Raw genomic sequence first — 19,953 nt, 5'->3', positions numbered from 1 at the left:
TTGAGTATAAATCATCAAAGTTTGGTACATAAGTTGTACACACAAAATACTCATAGCTACTTTTTCTTCTGAAATGACTTTTTAACATCACTATAGAACCTATCCTATGTAGTATACTTTCATGTTTTCACATCAAGAATAACCAAGCATCCCAAAGAAGAATCAATAACACTGATATCCAACTGTTCTGCAACCTAAAACCTGATGAAGAAGCATAATCACTAACCCCAACAAGAAATCTGCACTTTCCGATCGAAGGATTCAAGAAAGTAACCATCCCAAGCCCATCAAAATCACAGCTCCGCGGATTCTGCTTTTGGAGCTGATAGTAACTGTTGAATGCATATGATATATTACCCTTTGCTCCAATTTCGTTACACGATCCTCCATAGTTAAGCGTTGTGCAATCTGCATAACTACAAGCAAGTCTAACGTGGTTGGTTACTTCAGCAAGATCTTTCAAAGGGTTTGCAATACACCACCTATATGGAAGATACTCAACATCTTTTGCATTCTTTAATAGACCATTTCCGAGGTTCAACGGATATTTCGACTGGCCATCGAAGGAGAAAATCCCCCAGTGTCTTTCAAAGTTACCCGGGAGCACACTTTTTGCACCTTCATCGAGAAGACTGAAAAGATAAACATCCATAGGGGGGACTTGTGGCCTAAGAGGAGTTCCTTTGTTACTGAGAACATGATTCACTAGGCCTTGGTTGAAAACCCTTGCAGCTGTAAGATTAGCACCGAGGGCTCCATCAGTAGGCCAACCTACCTCTCCTATAACTATAGGCATCTGACCATATCCGATTTTTGCAAGGGCAGCTATTAAAGTGTCTAAATTTCCATCAAACGCGTTATAGTAGACATTAGGCCCGTCGGTCACAGCATGTGTTGTCCCTTCAAAAAAAGCATAATCTTGAGGGAAGTCTGAGTTTCCATATAGGCTGAGGAATGGATAAATATTTACCACGAATGGTGAACCATTTGAGTTCAGAAGTGAAACCATCTGTGTTATGATCGGAGTCAATTCGGGTCTGAAGGTTCCTTGTGATGGAAGGGAAGACTCATAGGCATCGGCATTGCATGGGACTACCAGCTTTACATTCCTAGCAAGATTTGCTTTGGCCAAGGACTGTAGCAAATTCGTCATAGCTGGGACAACGTATGATTGGTACTGACCAGAATAACTTGTAAGAAAAGGCTCATTACCAACTGCAACATACCTGTGTTGATGTATAGCTGTCATTAGCCAAAGAGAAAGAAAATGAGAAGAAACAAGAGAATGACATGGTACATGCTGGAAATTGGAATCACCAAAAAAAAGAGAAGGAAGAAAGTATTTTTATAGCTATGAAATTTTCAGACAAGGGATGCTGCAGTGATCAAGTGTCGTTTTCTGCATAAGCGATAAACAACTTAACATGTCATTTGACTACTACTAGGCCACACCCTTGGGTGCAACAATCTTTAGTACTCTTTAAAGCTAAAGGTAAATGAAATACCAGCACTGCCTAACATGCTTTGTTATTATTACGGAAACAAGTATTGATCTTTTTCGTTCTCCACCCCTCGATTTTTTAACTAGCTATGGAATTGAATTTCGCTCTACCAATTATGTCACTCTTATCTACAATAGCAGCAAACTCCACTTCTGAAACAAGAGAAAAATCATATCAGCGACAGCAAGTAAAGTCTGAAATGCCTCAGAAGCAAGTCTCGGCTTAGCTGCATTATCTTCCTACCGATGTCAGACTCTATTATGACCTGAGGGTGAGTGAACTACCTTAAGCCCCGAAGTAAATTCTCCTTTGTCTCTCTCGACGGGGAACTTATCTAGAGGAATTCATTTTTCTACTGAAAGTGCTTTTGATAGGGAATAGCCTTGCCTTATCTGAGAAACGCTGTGTGTTAGCATAAAAAACTACACAGTAAATGGCTTAAATTTTGGCTACTTTAATATCTTTCTTTGGATGATACTGGTGAACGTCATGAGAAAGGAGGTTATAGTATTACTACTAGTCGTCTACCTCATTTATTATATGGTGATTGTAATCACTAATCTCTTTCAATTTCAAGGTGATGTATCCCCTGTTGCTAATATAAACAGAAATTGTGTTGAGCCAAATTGGGTGATGGAATGTAATAATGTGGCCACAAGATGTTTTTTGAGTGAATCAAAAAATGGATCTTTAACACAATTTTATACCAAAAAGTAACATAATATAAATATCTACCTGGAACTTGAACAGAATATTGCAAGAACTAACACAAAAATATCTTGTAAAAGCTCACTCTAAGAACTTCAAAGACAGAATCCAAGAATTCAGAGACACAACAACCACGTATATGAACAATTATGGTTCAAATTTTTGAAGAATCAAAGCCCTTCATTTCCTCTAATAGCATAAAAACAGAGGTAAAGACAAGAATCGGCATTACATAGGTAAAACACATAAAGATTGGCAAATACTAGTACAGTAGTACAACGACAAATATGCCATAGTCCCAAATAAGTTGCGGTCGCCTATAGCCCACATGAATCCTAACTAATCATGTTTAACAAATAAAAAATACACATAGAAATGACAAGTACTAGAAGGTATTTATGTTTTTAACTGGCATACAAGTTCATACTAGGGCTAAAAGACTCCTAGAAAGCATATGTCTAAGGTAAACCTAGTAACATATCTAAAATACCAATAACAACAACTATGCCTCAATCTCAAATAAGTTGGGGTCGGCTATATGAACACTAAATATTCCCTTTAAGCTTGTAAACTTGAGTCTAACTCAACCCCAGAAGTTAGCACACGAGGAAAGATTGCTCAAGTTCATATAAGCAAACCACCAATCTACTTCCCAATCAATACGGAACTCTAACCCACCCAAACACACCCTTTCGTGTCCAGGCCCAACATGAGCATGAACTAGGAGCTCAAACAGGGATGAACCTAACTCTGAAACTATGTAAAGATATGACACTTCACCTAACTCAACCCCAAAAGTTAACTCAAGAGAGGAGGATTACCACCCGTCCATTTTCCAACCAATGTGGGATTCTAACCCACTCTAACAAAGCTCAACTCATGTCAACATATATAAAACATAATCTCAGCTAATCCTCCTAAGATTAGCAAATACTAGCAGCTAAAAGAATCAGAAAGATGACTTTTTTTTTAAAAAAGGCAGGTGCAATAACAAAGTAATCCATAAAAAGAAAGAGAACTTAGAAGTTACTTGATATTAACACCTCCTTTAACCATATATCTTGAAACATTTTGAGCTACCCACAAATCAGCAGCAGAAGTAGAAGAACTAAGACCAGCCAACATATCATTTGGTATCCCAACCATAACTTCAAGCCCACTCCCCATTAAACCCTTCATCACAGCTGGATCTGCATCAAAAAGCTTCACTTTCTGAATCTTGTTTTGTTTAAGAAGATCCACAACAGTAAAAGGTGACATTTTGTGCAAAGATATAGTGCCCCAGTTAACCCCAATACCAGATTCCACCTCAATAACACCCCAACATAAGAACAATAACACTGATACAGCTAGAAAACTAAAAAAGGTCTGTTCTTGTTTGGGTAAATGAGTGATTAAAGCCATTTTCTTGAAACCCATGTACCAGCTAAGAAACTATTGTTCATCAACTAGTCTTGGTGAGATTTTTTTAGAGGAGTTTACAGAAAGGCAGAATCTTTTCTTCTTTTTCAACAAGAAAGTTGGATTCTTTATAATACTTGTTTATGGGTATAATATTAAGCAGGAGATTATTGCTGTAATCAGTATAATGTCGGTTTATCTCAGTAGCAGCAGGAGCTGAAAAGCAAACTGTAGTGGCATTGGAGGGGCCAGAAATATTTTTGACTGATCACTTTTACTCGTTCACTATTCTAAAATTAGAATCATTTCTTATCAGGGTGTTCATATTTGCCTTGATATCATATTAGTGTATAACTTCTTGTTCTTCAATTTTTATTATCATCTTTGATTTTTGGGTTTTGATTATCTATTATTTTCTTTTCTAAATGTTACCTAATGTTATCCTTATTAGTTATCTTTTCTCAAATATTTTACTTGAATCAAAGATTTGTCATAAATAATTTTCTTTGAAATATAAATTTATGTATATTTTACTTTTTCTAAACTTTGTCATGAAATTAAACTGATATGTTATTGACTATTGTTGTTATTGTTACCTTTCAAATCTTACCGATGTAATATCGAGTTATCTCTTTTTTCAGATTAAAATCTTACAAATATCGAGTAACTTTATATATCAAGGTTGAGTTGTATCTTTTATCAAATTCAAAGATAAATATATTAACTTTAAATTTCTTAATTTATTATAAAGAAAATTAAAATTATATTACGAATAAAAGCCGTCAAAATACACAAACGTTTGTCTCGTGTAAATTTGGATACAGTCAATATGGTACCTTGTCATAAGTCCCGGTGTCCACATTTAAGTCGGTAAGTACTTGACCATTATCTCGAGTTTGAGTCATAATTATAAAATTATTTTTGATAGAGAACATAGTAAGAGTACTTTTTACGTGAAATTTTTTAGTATCAATTTAAATTAATCAAACTTCAAATAAATACTGAACATCGAAAGAAATTATTAAAAAAATAACAAGCTATTGATAAATTAAAGCTAGGAGTTGTTAGGTAGTAGTCATAATAGCCATGGTTGAGGTGTAATGTGAGAGTTGATAGTTGGAGTTTCCTTTTCCTTGCTTATTAAATTTAGATTAAAAAAAAACACTTTCGCTATTAATTTGATTCCCTTTCATTATGGAAATATTATTTGAGTGGGTGTCTTTTAATAAATAATTATTGATTATAGCGATACTTTTTATTTATTACTATTTATAGCAATACTATGTTAAATCTGTAATATGTATTAAAAGTGAATTAAGTATGCAATATATATGTATTATAACTGCTTTTAAAAATATATTATGCTTGTTTGGTAAGAAGTTGACACATTATATTATAAGTGTATTAAAATGTGTGATAAATGTATTATCTATCAATAAAACTTGTATTATAAGTGAATAATAAATTATTATTTGTAATATGTATTAAAACTATATTATAAATGTATTAAAAGTGATCAAGTGAAAAAAATATTATTGCTATAAATGGTAAATATTTTTTATTTATAGTATATTTATGTAAGTTTCCCCATTAATTATTTAGTATATGATGTTCATTAGTGTGATTAATTCATACTCACATCGTATAAGATTATTAAAGAAAAAATAATGTCGATTAAAAGAATTATTTAAAATTCAAATTTAAAACTTTTGATCAAGAACAATGAGATAACATTCATTTCATTACGGTCCTTTTAACAATGCATTTCGATTCAGAATAAGAAAATCACATCTATTTTCACGCTTCTTAATAATAAATAGTAATGCATACCCAATACTAAACCGTGATAATCGACTTTCACATTCATCTCACCACTTTATTTAATTATTTTATATATGATATTTAATTTATTATCTTCTGATATGTGTAATGAAATAATATTATCAATTTAAATTCATATGACATAAAAATATTAAAGAACAAAATATTCTTTATTGATAAGAGTTATTTGGAATCCTTTGCTGAAAAGAAGCGATCGTATTCATCTCACTATACTTTTTAATAATAACATCTCACTACACTTTTTAATAACAACGCATATCAAAAATTAAAATTGATCATTGAGACGAGATACCTCGTCTCATAAAATTAGTGGGATGAGACCGGATTAATAAATTCGTCTCCCCTTCCCGTCTCATCCCATTGGACAGGTCACAGCCTTATCGAGAACCGAGATGCATCACCCACTCTCTCACATGGAGCCCAATGAGAGAAGCCCGTGTCGTATATGCTTAAATTAATTAATTTTACAAAATGGATGTTTGGTTTGTTTTGTTATTAAATTACAATTAATCATAACCACTAATATTCTACTATAATTATAGTATCAAACCTTTTTTTTTTCCTTTAGGACTTTGGGAAATATTTCTCTGTCCAAAGCTAACGTAAAATATTGTCCATGTGATATGAAGATAACGTAAAAAAGAGAAACAAACCATCCTTTTTAACTTTAAAAAAAAGAAAGTAAAATCAATCAATGATATTTTTGTTATATGCTAATAATGTAGAAAAAAATTACACTATTTGTACAGTTTAGTGGAGTATGTAATAATCAATTAAATATTCATGTTAAAACCCGACTACGTCATATATTCGCATTCAAATACACATTAAATTCAAAATTGCATTGGGAAATCATTCTTATGAACATTGACAAAATTAATAATCATAATGTAATAATCAATTAGATACTCACGTTAAAACCCGACTACGTCAGATATTCGCATTCAAATACTCACATTAATACCCGACTTAATACTCACGTTGAAACCAAGCTAAATTCAAAATTGCATTGGGAAATCGTCCCATGAACATTGACAAAATTAATTATCATATCAAAGCATCCCACAAGCCACCAACCCCAACTAAAAGAACTCTTAAAAAGAGAGAAGGGGAGGATTAAAGAAATAATTAATGATAGCTTACTTGCTTAATGGTTTAAGCATCAAGAGATTATTATCATACATTTTACACTAATGCACCTTGTTTATTTTTTTAGTTACATATATACAAAGAAACCCGACCCGAAAAAAAGTGACGAAAGGCGTAAACCTTAGAAGATCAAGGTTCAAATCTCAACAGGGACAACCACCACTAATATGTGGTTTCCTCCTTCCTCCTATTTGTTTTTAAGTCTTGATATAAGATAATTACCCGATATGTGATATGATGCATCACAAATATTAGATGAAATAATTGAAATGCGCACAAAGTTAACCAGACACCACCGTCGTCACGGGGGACAAAGAGAGTGCCAAAGTAGATCATTCAAAAGCTTTTAACTTCTGATGAAATCAGGCTGATTGCTAACAGATCTAACCCAAGACCATTTATGATCTCTGGTATCCACTTTGTTCTTTGCTTTGGCAATTTCATCAACTGGAATATATGCATAGTTCCCATTTATCGGCCCACAAACAAACCCGGTGTACCCTGCCATAACTCCGTGAATGGCAGAGTGCGCCAACAACGTGCAGTACGAATTATCTGTTGCGTTTGGAGGTACAGCGCGTATCATGTACGTAGGATCTATGTATTTTATCGTGAACAACTCGTTCGGATGATCCCTGCTCCACCAATTCTTGAGTTCGGACTTCAGCCACCCTCCAACGTCCAAGAAAACAGGGTTGCCCGACTCGTCCTTTTCTGTTTTCTGGGATTCAGTCCTAGGAATTATATCCTGTCCTGCACCCTCGGCTACTACCAACACTGCATGCCCCATCTCCTTCAATCGATCTTCGAGAAATTCGAATAGCCCTCCCTTACCTGTCGAGACATAATATAATTAACTACTTAAAATGCACTTATAGTCTTAAACTGGTTACGCGATTCAACATGTTAATACCTATTGAGGCATAGCATAGTTAACTCCTAAGAAATGTGCTAAGATTGGTCAGACGATTCAACATACTATTAGAGCAAGCAAAAGCTCCGTAGGTTCAATCCATTGCCATCCAAGTATTAATATAAATGTGTGCGTATACATATGAGATCATCACACAATTCGACATTATATTCAGAACAGGCAAAAAATCCTAGGTTTACGTGTACATATGTAAAATGAGACGGTTACACAGTTTTAAAATTACCTTCCAAGTAGAAGTCGATCTCGGGAATCAAACAACAATCGACATCACGGCTACTTAATGTTGCATGTAGTGCAATATGACCAGTACTGCGGCCCATAAGCTTCACCAGCCCTATCCCATTTACTGCACTCTCTGCTTCTACATGAGCGGCATTAATCGCTTGTTGTGCCATCTCTACTGCAGTTTGGAACCCGAATGATCTGTCGATAATGCCAACATCATTGTCAACTGTCTTAGGGATTCCGACCACTGATATATACAATTTTCTTTGTTTCAATTCCTCGAATATCTCAACTGCTCCACGCATTGTACCGTCTCCTCCTATGATGTAAAGCTGCTCATAATACAATGCACAAAACACAAATAGTTCCATCACTAGCTACCGATGAAATAGAGATAAATTTAATGTATCATTCAAATGGAGATGCATAAATCTTGAAGACGAACCAACATTTACTTCATACATCAACTAATTAATATATTGTCATGCTTTAGTCATATAATAAAAAATCAAACATATTGTCTAGCTATGTTATTCGAACTCTCCAAAAATGTTATTGCACTCGTGTCGAACCCTCCAAAAATGTACTACTTTTGAAGGATACGACAAGTACCCATAAATCTTCTTTTTTGTGGAGTCCGAGCAACATAGTTGCCCAGTATTACTTTATTAATAAAGTAATAGCACACAAGTACTCAACCACAAAATCTGTTTTCTTGTTTTTCAATTTCATTTGGAGTTGTACATTTTGCACTACATATATTGAACGAGTTCATTGAATAAATTGCACCAGTGGTCTAGTGGTAGAATAGTACCCTGCCACGGTACAGACCCGGGTTCGATTCCCGGCTGGTGCACCATATTTTTTATCCAATTTGAATTTTTGACTAACATTGATATTATCAATCACAAAAACATCACTTCTTTTTTAATCTATAACTCAAAAGTCACTCGATTATTTGATAAAAATTACTCAAATATTTTTATCCAATTTGAATTTTTGACTAACATTGATATTATCAATCACAAAAACATCACTTCTTTTTTAATCTATCACTCAAAAGTCACTCGATTATTGATAAAAATTACTCAAATATTTTTATCCAATTTGAATTTTTGACTAACATTGATATTATCAATCCCAAAAACATCACTTCTTTTTTAATCTTTAACTCAAAAGTCACTCGATTATTGATAAAAATCACTCAAATATTGATATTATCACAAAAAGGTATTTTTTTTTCTTTACTTTATAACTCAAAAAACGGTTGATATTTCAATCACAAAAGCAACACTTTTCTTTGCTTTATAACCACAACTCACTCGATTATTGATATTTCAATCACGAAAACATCACTTTTCTTTACTTTATAAGAAAAACTCAATCAATTATTGATATTTCAATCACGAAAACATCACTTAACTTTACTTTTATAACTCAAAAATCACTCAAATATTGATATCTCAATCACAAAAAGTCATTTTTCTTTGCTGTATAACTCAAAGGTCACTCCTCAACTATTGATATTTCAATCAATAAAAGTCACTTCTCTTTACTTTATAACTTAGGTCACTCAACTATTGATATTTTAATCACACAAAGTCACTTTTCTTTGCTTTATAACTCAAAGATCACTCGACTATTGATATTTCAATCACGAACACATACTTTACTCTATAACTCAAAAAATACTCAATTAGTGATATCTCAATCCCAAAAAGGTATTTTTTCTTTTGAGTTATACAATTATTGATATTTCAATCACAAAAAATCACTTCTCTTCACTTTAACTCACATCTTTAATCACAAAAAGTCACTTTTCTTTGCTTTATAACTCAAAGATCACTCGACTATTGATATTTCAATCACGAAAACATACTTTACTTCATAACTCAAAAAATACTCAATTACTGATAATTCACTCCCAAAAAGGTATTTTTCTTTGCTTTGTAACTCAAAGATCACTCCTCAACTATTAATATAACTCAAAGTCACTCAACAATTAATTCAATCCCAAAAGTGTCATTTTTTCTTATGTAATAACTTAAAAATCACTCAACTATAAATATTTTGATCACTTTACGTGATTTCTCCATCTAATTGTAATAACACAAATTTTTTATTTCAAGCTAAATTCTTAAAAAATAACGAAAATAAAAAATAAAAAACCTGGTTAAACCCATGATTCTGAATAGCATCAACAATCTTCTTCAAATCAAATCCACCTCTAGAAGTTTCAAGCACAGTTCCACCTCTCTTATGCCAATCATCAACCATCTTCGGATTCAATCGAACCGGGTCATAGCTGTAAAACCCTCGATAACCCGCTTTAATCCCAAAAATCTCACGAACACCGTACAATTCCCACAACCCAACTACCAATTCCCGAATCACCGTATTCATTCCAGGGCACAAACCACCACAGGTAACAATCGCAGCTCGTACAGTAGCAGGATCGAAGAGAATCTGATTGCGAGGTCCTGCTCTGTGGTAAGCTAATGGCGGATTAGGTGAAGGGAAAGTTCCGGAAAGATCTAGAACGTTGTGACGGAGAACGATATCGGATGAGGTAAGGAAGAATCCGGGGAAAGTACGGAAAAAAGGGTTAAAGGCAAGTGGGTTAGTGTGGGTGTGGGTTTGGATTTGGGAATTGTAGTTTGTGAGATGAGTTATGTGTTGGAGTTGAACATTTGAGATGGAAATGGAGGAAGATGAATTCGACATGATCGAGAAATGTCGATTGCTTGTTGAATCCTGCGTGAAAGTATGATACTACGAATTCCATGAAAAAAAGGAGGGAATTTCGAAGTTTTTATAGAAGGTAGAGATGAAACGTGGCGGGGAAAGGGAAGAGGTACGGGACGAGGTGTGCTTTAGGAAGCTCTATGCAAGACACGTATTCATGCTTGAATTTATGTTCCAATTCGATCATAGCTTTTGAATTTTATAATTTGAAACTTGAAAATTCCAAGTTTTGAAATTTAAAATTATATTTGAACATGAATTTATTTGGTGAAAGATGAATTTATGTGACATTTTTTAGATTTCGAGATTTAAATAAATTTATTTTTTATCGTAATTGTTTTTATATTTTTTAATTATTTTGAATAATCAATTATTGTGACTTATAATATTTTTTTTACGTAGTTTACAGATATATAAATTTCATTTCAAAGATTGAAGATTTCATGCATAAATTTTCAATCAAACATCAATTGTTTGCTCTCAAAAAATGAAAATTGTCATATAAATTGGGACAGAGGGAGTATCATTAGAACGTTACTCCATTTGTTTCTTTTTACTTGTAATTCTTAATAAATTAGGAAAAGACAATATTTTTGTATCTATTATATCATCAATTTATTTAGAGAGTTAATGTTTTTGAAAAAGGTAGAACATTTTTACTCCATCTGTCCAATAATAGTGGTTCACTGTTGATTTTGCACATTTCTTAAGAAACTATAAATAAAAGGGTAATTTTACTCTATCATCTTTTGAATATAATAAATACAATGTCTTGAAAAATATAATAGAGAAATAACTATAATTAGTGATAAGGGTAAATTAGGAACTAAGTGTAAAATTATCCATTGATTTTATAAAGTGAACAAATATTGTTGAACATCTCAAAGACAACTATTGTTGAATGGAGGGAGTAATGAGTAAATTGATTTTGAAATTCTATCAAAATAGGGGTAAAATGGTAAATTTACTATGTCAATTATTATTATTATTATTATTAATAGGTGTGTCAAATAAAAAAATGAACAAGTAAATAGGACAGAGAGAGTATTAAAAAAGTGACATACTTAAAATATTTTGATTTTTTTAGTTTTATACTTGAATTATCATGTTTACGTTTACTACATGATCTATCAACAAAAAATTATCAAAAAACATTTTAACTATCAATTGTTTTCTTTTCCTATTTGGACGATGGTGAAATTTCAAGTAGGAAAAAACAACAACGAATAATTAAATTTGACTATGATTGGGCCCTGCAGAACCTGGCGAACCAGGCCTACTGCTTGTCTTTTTTTTTTTCTGGAGCATTATATTAACCATATAAGATATTCAATTCGAGGAGTTGATTGTGAAATTGAATAGAATGCTTTGATAAATAGTTGATAATAATTCAAATAAAAAATTAACATATATCTAATAATGATGATGATTGGTAATGAATATGATTATGATAAAGATATTCGATAATGACTAGTTATGATAATTATTGTGCAAAGAGAGATTGATAATAATAATAATAATAATACGTGATTAGCTCCTTAAATGACTGATAATAGTAGTTATATAGTGATAATTAATAGTTGTTGTTGGTGGTTGCATCATGGTTTATATGGAATGGAGGGAGTATATTAGAAAGTAAAGCATTACGTTAATTTTTTTCTAATGTATTTTTTCGAGACTTTACTTGTCAGATTACGGTAATTTATTTATAATTTAGGTAATGGAGATGTTGATGAAGTACTCCTTGATCACATCTAATTACACGAGGTAGTCAAGCATGAATGTGAAAGTACCAATTTTCTCACTTGCTTTTATTTGTATTCACAATTTTATTACTTAACAATTAATATTATTAAGAATTTATCTAAAACATACTTTTTTATCCTTAATTATTTGTTCATTTTTGAATTGACACACCTATTAAGAAAACAATGATTAACATAGTGAGTTTACCATTTTTTTCCTATTAATTATGAAGAGAATGAATTAAAAACTTAAACTTTCGAGAAGTTCTATCTTTTTCAAAGTTATTAATTGAGGGTATAATAGGTTAAAAAAAATTGTTCTTTCTTGATTTGTCAAAATGGACAAGTAATTATGGACAACTAAAAAATGAAAGGTGGACAAGTAATTAAATTAGGTATTAATGGACATATATAATACTCCTTCCATCTTAAAATAGTTGTCACATTTGTTCCTTTCAGAGTCAATTTGACTAATATGCGTAACTAAATTAGATGAGATTAATTTAATATTCTAAATCAAAATTCAGATACTCAAAAACTATGAAAAAAAATACTATAAATTACAATTCTTCTCATATCTATCAATATATATGACAAAATAATAATATAATTTAAATTATTGATCAAAGTGCATGTAGTTTGAATAGTAAATAATTTAATACTAACATTTTTCCCTTTCATTAAATCCATAAAGTAAATATTACATAGGACTCCTAGTTAATTTGCTTCAGATTAATTAACGCTAATACCTTCTCCTAATAACATATAAGTTCTTTTCCTAAAAGAGTCCTAATAGCCACTATGATTTTTTTAGTATGTATAAATATATATTCTAGTTACAAGTAACATAAATTAGTTTTAATTTTTTAAAACTGGAAATTAACTATTGTTATATCATTATTTTGCCATGATCATCAAAAAAGGGAGCAGAATGTTATCATCCAAATTGATAAATTATCTGTCATTGTTCCTAATTATTTTCTGTGTGTCACTAACACCAACTATAGTAATTAAGTACGTTGTTTATCATCGAAAAAAATTATATTATATATATAAATTTGATTTATTTTTTTATATTTTTATATACTAAATCTTGAACACCTCCATCGAAAATCATGATATATTAGGTCGATATAAGTTTGTGTTGATAGAAAATATAAAAAACTTATAGTAGCATGCAGAGCCGATTTTTAAAAAAATGTATATCTGCATTAGTATATATGTTTAAAAAATCAGTAAAATTTCATAAATATTTGTATACTTAGTATACTAGTCATATTTTTATTATACAAATATAGTAGTAAATCTTGAACGTACTTAGCGAAACGAGTGAAAAAACTAAAAAAATTGTATATGTGAAGTTGCTTTTAATTAGTTTTATATATATATATATATATATATATATAAAAGGAGAATTGCAAAACCTTCATATAAATAGTGTGTGTTAATAGTGTAACACATTTTAGGTGAATCTATCATTTTATTTTGAATCCGTCTCTATTAATATAAATAATAATAACCATTATCTTTAATATTTATCACTCAATTTTATCATTTCTTTTTTTGATTTAATTTTGATGGAATTATTATAAAATATAGTCATACATAGGGTACTTGGGTGAGCACTCTGATGGTGTAGGAGTAACATTAGCTGATCTTCAAGGTGTGGTAGATTCTCATCACGAGTTTCTTGGTTCGTTTTTGGGAAGGTATTTGCTCATTTAAGTTCTATGTACTGATCATATTTTAAAAAAATAAGTTCTATGCAGTGACGATATTACAAACTAATCAAATTAAATTCCGTGTAGTAAAGAGAAGGCAAAGGATGCCATTTTCTACTCATATAAAAGACACATAAATAGTTTTGCTGCTCTTCTTGAGGATGATCAAGTGGAGGAGATTCAAAGTATGTATATTTTTATTCCCTCCATTCTGTTTCAATTTATTATGTGGCACCTTTTGGATTTTGAGATTCAAATAAGTCTATTTTTATCGTAATTTATTCATAGCACCTGTCAATTATTGTGACTTATATACTACTTTTTCGTAGTTTTCAAATATATTATTTTCCTTTAAAAAATCTCGAAGATTCCATGTCCAAATTCTCTTGAAATTTGAAATATGTCATATAAATTGGGGTTTAGTTTCTTATTATTCAGTGTGTGATACTATCAATTGTTTCATTTGCTTTATATCTTGCTATTTTGCTATTATACTTTCCTTGCTTTGAAAACGTTTGAAACAACCTCTTTACCCCACAAAGATAGGGGTAAGGTCTGGTTCATCATCCCCTCTCGAGACCCTACTTATATGTTGTTAATTGTAAAATAGTATATGATCAATGTTTTAGGCATCCTTAATTAGTTTATTATCCAATATCATGATGTCTCTTGTCTATTTTGCTACGGATCCCTCAAAAATGTCGTTGGATGTGTCAAAAGTTATTCCATTTTGGAGAATCCGACACAGATACAACGACATTTTTAGAGCATCTGAACAACATAGGCGCATACTAAGTTTGTGTTTTGAATAAATATAATGCTGGGCATCCAAGTGTGATCTCTGTTTTCTTGAATAAAGCTAGAAAACTACACACAACTCATTCATGGGAATTCATGAGGTTGGAAAAGAATGGAGTTGTTCATCCCAATTCACTGTGGAGCAAGGCTGAATTCGGCCAGGACATAATCATTGTGAATCTTGATGTATGTAATTACGTCCACCAAGGCTTATAAATTGATCATGTTTCCTATATTGTCCATTTGTTATCTGGATTTAGCTTATATGCATTGAATGTCTTATTTTACGAGCTATTGATACCACTTTTTATGGACGGTGGCCTATAGATCAATCATGTTTCCTATTTTTTTTTTTTGTGTTGCACTATAGTTAATTGGATCTAACTTATATGCACTGACAGTATATTAACCTACGTTTTATCTTTCATGTTATTTATATCACTTTTTATGGATGGTGGCGTAGATCGATTGTGTTTCATTACCAATTTTTATGGACGGTGGTCGTCTATAGAACCATCATGTTTCCTAATCTGTTTGTTTAGTTGCATCATTGTTAATTTGATTTAACTTGTATACACTGCCAGTATATTAACCTCTGTTTTATTTATTGACGAATAATTGATCATTTAAGTCACACGACTATCGTGTATTCAACATGGTTAGGATTGAGTAGGGGCGGAGCTAGTATTCATCTGAACTCCTTTTGCTGAAAAATTACACTGTTTATACATGGTCAAAATTGGTTTTCAACTTTTCATGTATATAGTAAAACCTCACTAATTAACATTTAGTAAATTAATAATCTCTCTAAGATAATATTTTTCTCCGGTCACGACTTAGGCCAATGGAAAAAATCACTCATTTCGATAAGATAATGAGATAATATATTTTCAGAAATCTTCTATATAAATATATGGTCCCATCAGTATTATAAATTGATAATTCTTTAAAAGTACAAATATATCTAAGACATTTTAGTGAAATATGATTCTATTGTGTAGTGTTTTTTTGTTAAAATTTAAATCTAGTTGAAGCTCATCTCTAACTTTTCTTATTGCATCCAAAAGTTTGGGTGTTATCTTTTCAAACTGCACTATAAAATTGTGGAGAGTTCTAGATGTGGTAAGTGTTTCCTTACGCGTGACTGGTTCCAAAGGTATTGTATCATCTTCAACTTTATTATCAACATTGTTTTTTCTAATAATATCCACAATTTCTTCTAAGCTTTGGACCTCCAAACATGTATCATTTTCACCTATCCAACATGTTATTAACGTCCAATTTGTTGTGGTAACCAAGATCATCAATCATGACCTTAAGTTCATGAACGATGTTTTCACAAATGGGTTCATTCAAATTCTCGGAGATTTCATGCCCAAAGAAATTTTGCAGTGTCGAAACACTCTTTAAATTAATAAATATTAATTTATCGATTAAATAATACATTTACAAAATAATAATATTTCATGGTTCCACTTATATTAATTTAGTGAGATTTTACTGTATATAGTAGATGTACTTGAACCCCTTCGACTTCTTCGTGTGTTTTCTTCTTCTTCTTCTTCATATTTGAACCCCTTAGTGAAAATGATGGCTCCATCATTGAGATTGAGGCGTAGTAATTGTTGTTGTTTTACAATTTCGTTTGTCGTAAAATGATTGTGTTTTTTCAACAGGCGTTTGGCCTGAATCAGAGAGCTTCAATGATGAAGGGTTTGGACCTATTCCTTCAAGATGGAAAGGGATTTGTCAAAATGATAAAACTAATGATGGTTTCTCTTGCAATAAGTATGATTTACTTGAAAGAGTTTGAAGTTATACATCGTCAGCGTAAAGAATTTTTCACACTACCCTATCATAAGCCTCCTTAAAATGTGAGATATGTAATGTCGAAGCAGGATCAATTACTTGATAGTGTAAAAATTCCTTATGTTGATGATGTACATCTCGAGAAAAATACTAACAAAGATTTTACTTATATAGGAAGCTTATTGGAGCAAGGTATTTCAATAAAGGCTACATCGCGCACGGAGGAGATATAACTAATTCAATGAACACACCGCACGACTGTGATGGTCATGGCTCTCACACTTTGTCTACTGCTGCTGGAAACATAGTCTACGGAGTGAGTGTGTTTGGCTTGGTGAATGGGACAGCTAAGGGAGGTTCACCCAAATCCCGGGTGGCTGCATACAAAGTATGCTGGCCACCAGTGGATGATGCAGGATGTATGAATGCCGATATCCTCAAAGCCTTCGATACAGCCATACATGACGGGGTTGATGTCATATCCATATCGGTTGGTGGAACGCCTTGTGACTACTTAAAAGATGGACTTGCCATTGGCTCGTTCCACGCTGTCAAGAACGGTATAGTTGTAGTTGCATCAGCTGGTAATGATGGATCTAAGCCTGGAACTGTCACAAATGTTGCTCCCTGGATAATAACAGTAGCAGCAAGCACCCTGGACCGAAAATTACAAAGCAGCACTGGACTGCAGAATGGGTTGATCTTAACGGGAGCAGGCCTTTCGAAACCAACAATTCCTGAAAAAAGTTTCTATCCACTAATCAGTGCTGCACAGGCTAAATGAGCCAAAGCATCGGTTGATGATGCGTAAGGATATAATTTAGCTAATTCTTGTTACTTGTTAGTTAAACTACTCTGTATCACTCTGCATCAATTTGCTTCTCTGGAGAAGTTAGAATTAAAGAATTGTCAAAACAAAAAAGAGACTTCTTTTTGAAACAAACTAAAAAGGGAAGTAAGACAAACAAATTGAAACGGAAGGAGTAGTTTTAGCTATGATCATGACATGTATTTTGATTATCTGATGCAGATTAAGGTGTAGGAATGGTACATTGGATCCAAAAAAGGTGAAAGGCAAGATATTAGCTTGCCTTAGAGGAGAGATCCCGTTGATCGAGAAGGGTCATCATGCAGCTCTAGCTGGTGCTATCGGAATGATCCTTTGTAACAATAAACCTACTGGCAACGAAATTTACAGCGTCCCTCATGTCCTTCCAGCGATACATCAATTATACAGATGGTGTTCGAGTCTTTGACAACATTGCTTCTTCTAAGTCTGTCTATATATATCTCTCTTTCTTTTCCTTATTTCCAGTGTTGATACTTGTAGTACTAACTTGCGACGTTATTGTTACAGAGATCCACATGCATATATCACGGGTCCAGAGACTAAGTTCCGAAGAAAGCCGGCTCCATTTATGGCAGATTTCTCTTCTGTTGGTCCTAATACTATAACTCCTCAGATTCTCAAGGTTAAGAACCCCTCATTCTCAAGATCCTAATCAATTCTTTGATCATTTTTGTGCATAACAAACGTCCCCTTCAACTCGTAGGCATTTGCAACCTTAATTTTACCCAGAAAAAAGGATAGTCTGGCGCACTAAGCTCCCGCTATGTTACAGTCTTATCGTTTCCACATCTTGAACGACAATCTTAATTTCACCAGGGAACATAAATATGTATACGTGGAATTAGTATAATTTCAACGAAAGTTAGCTTCTGAACTCATAATTTCAAAAAGTATTTGCGAACAAATCTAAATTCTGGATCTGCCTCTTTCCATTCTTGCAGCCTGATATTACCGCACCAGGAGTGGATATCATAGCTGCATACAGTGAATCAGTGAATCCTACAGAGGAAGACTACGATAAAAGCACATCTCCCTACAACATGATCTCTGGGACCTCATTATCTTGCCCCCATGTTGCTGGTGTAGTAGGCCTTCCCAAGAGCCTCCATCCTGATTGGAGTCCCGCTGCTATTCAATCTGCTATTATGACCACAGGTACGCACGCATCACTTGATAACACGCCACTTTGACCGTTCAGATGTGTCAAATGGGCTGAACAGATAAAATCTGAACGTTCAAGTTGATCACAACTCTACTCGGGTTATGCATTGACCTGACAACAAATATATGTCTAGCTCAACTCGTCCAGACAGGGACGGGATGCCATATTTTCATGAGCTAAATTTGACACTTGACGTCTTTCAACTACTTAGCAATTGTCCGATTTTCTTTCACTAATCAAGATGTATGTTTTACAGCCAGAACAAGAGACAACACTTTCAAGCCAATGCTTGATGCAACGGAGAAAGACAAAGCCACACCTTTTAATTATGGCGCAGGACACATGCGCCCTAATGGAGCCATGGACCCTGGCTTGGTCTATGACTTGACAGTGAATGACTACTATGATTTACTGGGCTACAACCAAAACATCACAGAATTTTCAGAAACAGAATCATCTTATCATTGTCCTAAGCACCAGCAAGGCCTAAATAATCTCTTGGATTTCAACTATCCTTCCATAACAATTCCCAACGTCTCTCCCTCATCTCCAAACACCATCACTTGTAGGCTCAAGAATGTTGGTGCCCCTGGCAGATACACTGGACGTGTTCGTTTACCACATAGAATATTTTCAGCTTCTGTTAATCCCCACATCTTGGAATTTGATCACGTTGGTCAAGAGAAGAGCTTTAACGTAACAATTAAAGTTCTGGATGCAGATGCAGTAAAAGATACATATGTTTTTGGAGAACTTCGATGGACTGATCATGTTCACCATGTTAGAAGTTCGATCGCGATAGCTTCTATGAGTGATATTAGCTATATGAATTAGCTAAGATGTGATTAATTTTCCTAATATCATTTATAGTTGATCAGTGTTCTCTAATTAGTTGAATTTTGTCTATATTTTTGGTAAGTATATTACTTCATCACATTTTACTAGTCTGATTCTTGATGTTTAGCTCCTTGCAGATTTTATATTCTAAAGTTGACATTCACAAGAAAATATTAGAAGAGTGAACCTTCCATTTTATTGATCGTGAGATAGGAGTGAATTCAGGTATGGGAATTGGGCTTAAAATAATTCAAATATTTAAAAATAGAGCTTTGAGAATATGTCTAAATTATGAGACATTTGTGTAAAATTATTCCCCAGAGAAAATTATAATACGGGGGAGAATATGATTGGTATAGAAATTTCTAGCTTTTGTTTTGATTACCGAAATCATTGTATCACCCAGGTCGTGTTGACAGGGGTGCAGCACTGAAAGTGTAGAGTCCGAGTGAACTTAGATTGAAATAGCATCTTGAGTTTCGGTGGAACAAAAGCAACAAAACTTGAAAGCTGGAAGAGTTTTAC

The 19,953-nt window shown here is 32.9% G+C and overlaps 2 protein-coding genes, 1 non-coding gene and 1 pseudogene across 3 annotated transcripts; 2 read left to right on the top strand and 2 right to left on the bottom strand.

The window, feature by feature from the left end:
* Positions 1 to 3: 3 nt before the first annotated feature.
* On the bottom strand, positions 4 to 3,805 carry LOC125818795 (glucan endo-1,3-beta-glucosidase 5). Its single transcript, XM_049498305.1, has 2 exons — positions 3,241 to 3,805; positions 4 to 1,226 (listed from the first exon to the last, which is right to left on the bottom strand). The coding sequence occupies exons 1-2, from the start codon at positions 3,627 to 3,629 to the stop codon at positions 128 to 130; spliced, it is 1,488 nt and encodes a 495-aa protein (XP_049354262.1). The 5' UTR covers positions 3,630 to 3,805; the 3' UTR covers positions 4 to 127.
* A 3,124-nt stretch (positions 3,806 to 6,929) lies between these two features.
* LOC125818797 (ATP-dependent 6-phosphofructokinase 2) lies at positions 6,930 to 10,485 on the bottom strand. Its single transcript, XM_049498308.1, has 3 exons — positions 9,931 to 10,485; positions 7,760 to 8,093; positions 6,930 to 7,436 (listed from the first exon to the last, which is right to left on the bottom strand). The coding sequence occupies exons 1-3, from the start codon at positions 10,483 to 10,485 to the stop codon at positions 6,949 to 6,951; spliced, it is 1,377 nt and encodes a 458-aa protein (XP_049354265.1). The 3' UTR covers positions 6,930 to 6,948.
* TRNAG-GCC (transfer RNA glycine (anticodon GCC)) lies at positions 8,547 to 8,617 on the top strand. Its single transcript has one exon. It is a non-coding gene; the product is annotated as a tRNA-Gly (tRNA).
* A 2,133-nt stretch (positions 10,486 to 12,618) lies between the features above and the next one.
* Positions 12,619 to 19,425, top strand: LOC125818848 (subtilisin-like protease SBT5.4; annotated as a pseudogene).
* The last annotated feature ends 528 nt before the right edge of the window (positions 19,426 to 19,953 follow it).

Source organism: Solanum verrucosum, unplaced genomic scaffold (genome assembly GCF_900185275.1).
Source record: "Solanum verrucosum unplaced genomic scaffold, falcon-dt-bn FXZP01000252.1, whole genome shotgun sequence".
NCBI classification, from domain to species: domain Eukaryota; kingdom Viridiplantae; phylum Streptophyta; class Magnoliopsida; order Solanales; family Solanaceae; genus Solanum; species Solanum verrucosum.
The sequence above is the reverse complement of the archived record's forward strand: the minus strand, read 5'-3'. Positions and strand labels throughout refer to the sequence as shown.

What these genes read in the sequence shown, in the direction of transcription:
- LOC125818795 (XM_049498305.1), bottom strand. Translation starts at nt 3,629, where the DNA reads ATGGGTTTCAAGAAAATGGCTTTAATCACTCATTTACCCAAACAAGAA. An exon ending in AAAGGAGGTGTTAATATCAA is followed by an intron (nt 1,227 to 3,240) that starts GTAACTTCTAAG and finishes ACATCAACACAG; the next exon opens with GTATGTTGCAGTTGGTAATG.
- LOC125818797 (XM_049498308.1), bottom strand. Translation starts at nt 10,485, where the DNA reads ATGTCGAATTCATCTTCCTCCATTTCCATCTCAAATGTTCAACTCCAA. An exon ending in AGAATCATGGGTTTAACCAG is followed by an intron (nt 8,094 to 9,930) that starts GTTTTTTATTTT and finishes TATTATGAGCAG; the next exon opens with CTTTACATCATAGGAGGAGA. An exon ending in GATCGACTTCTACTTGGAAG is followed by an intron (nt 7,437 to 7,759) that starts GTAATTTTAAAA and finishes ATGTCTCGACAG; the next exon opens with GTAAGGGAGGGCTATTCGAA.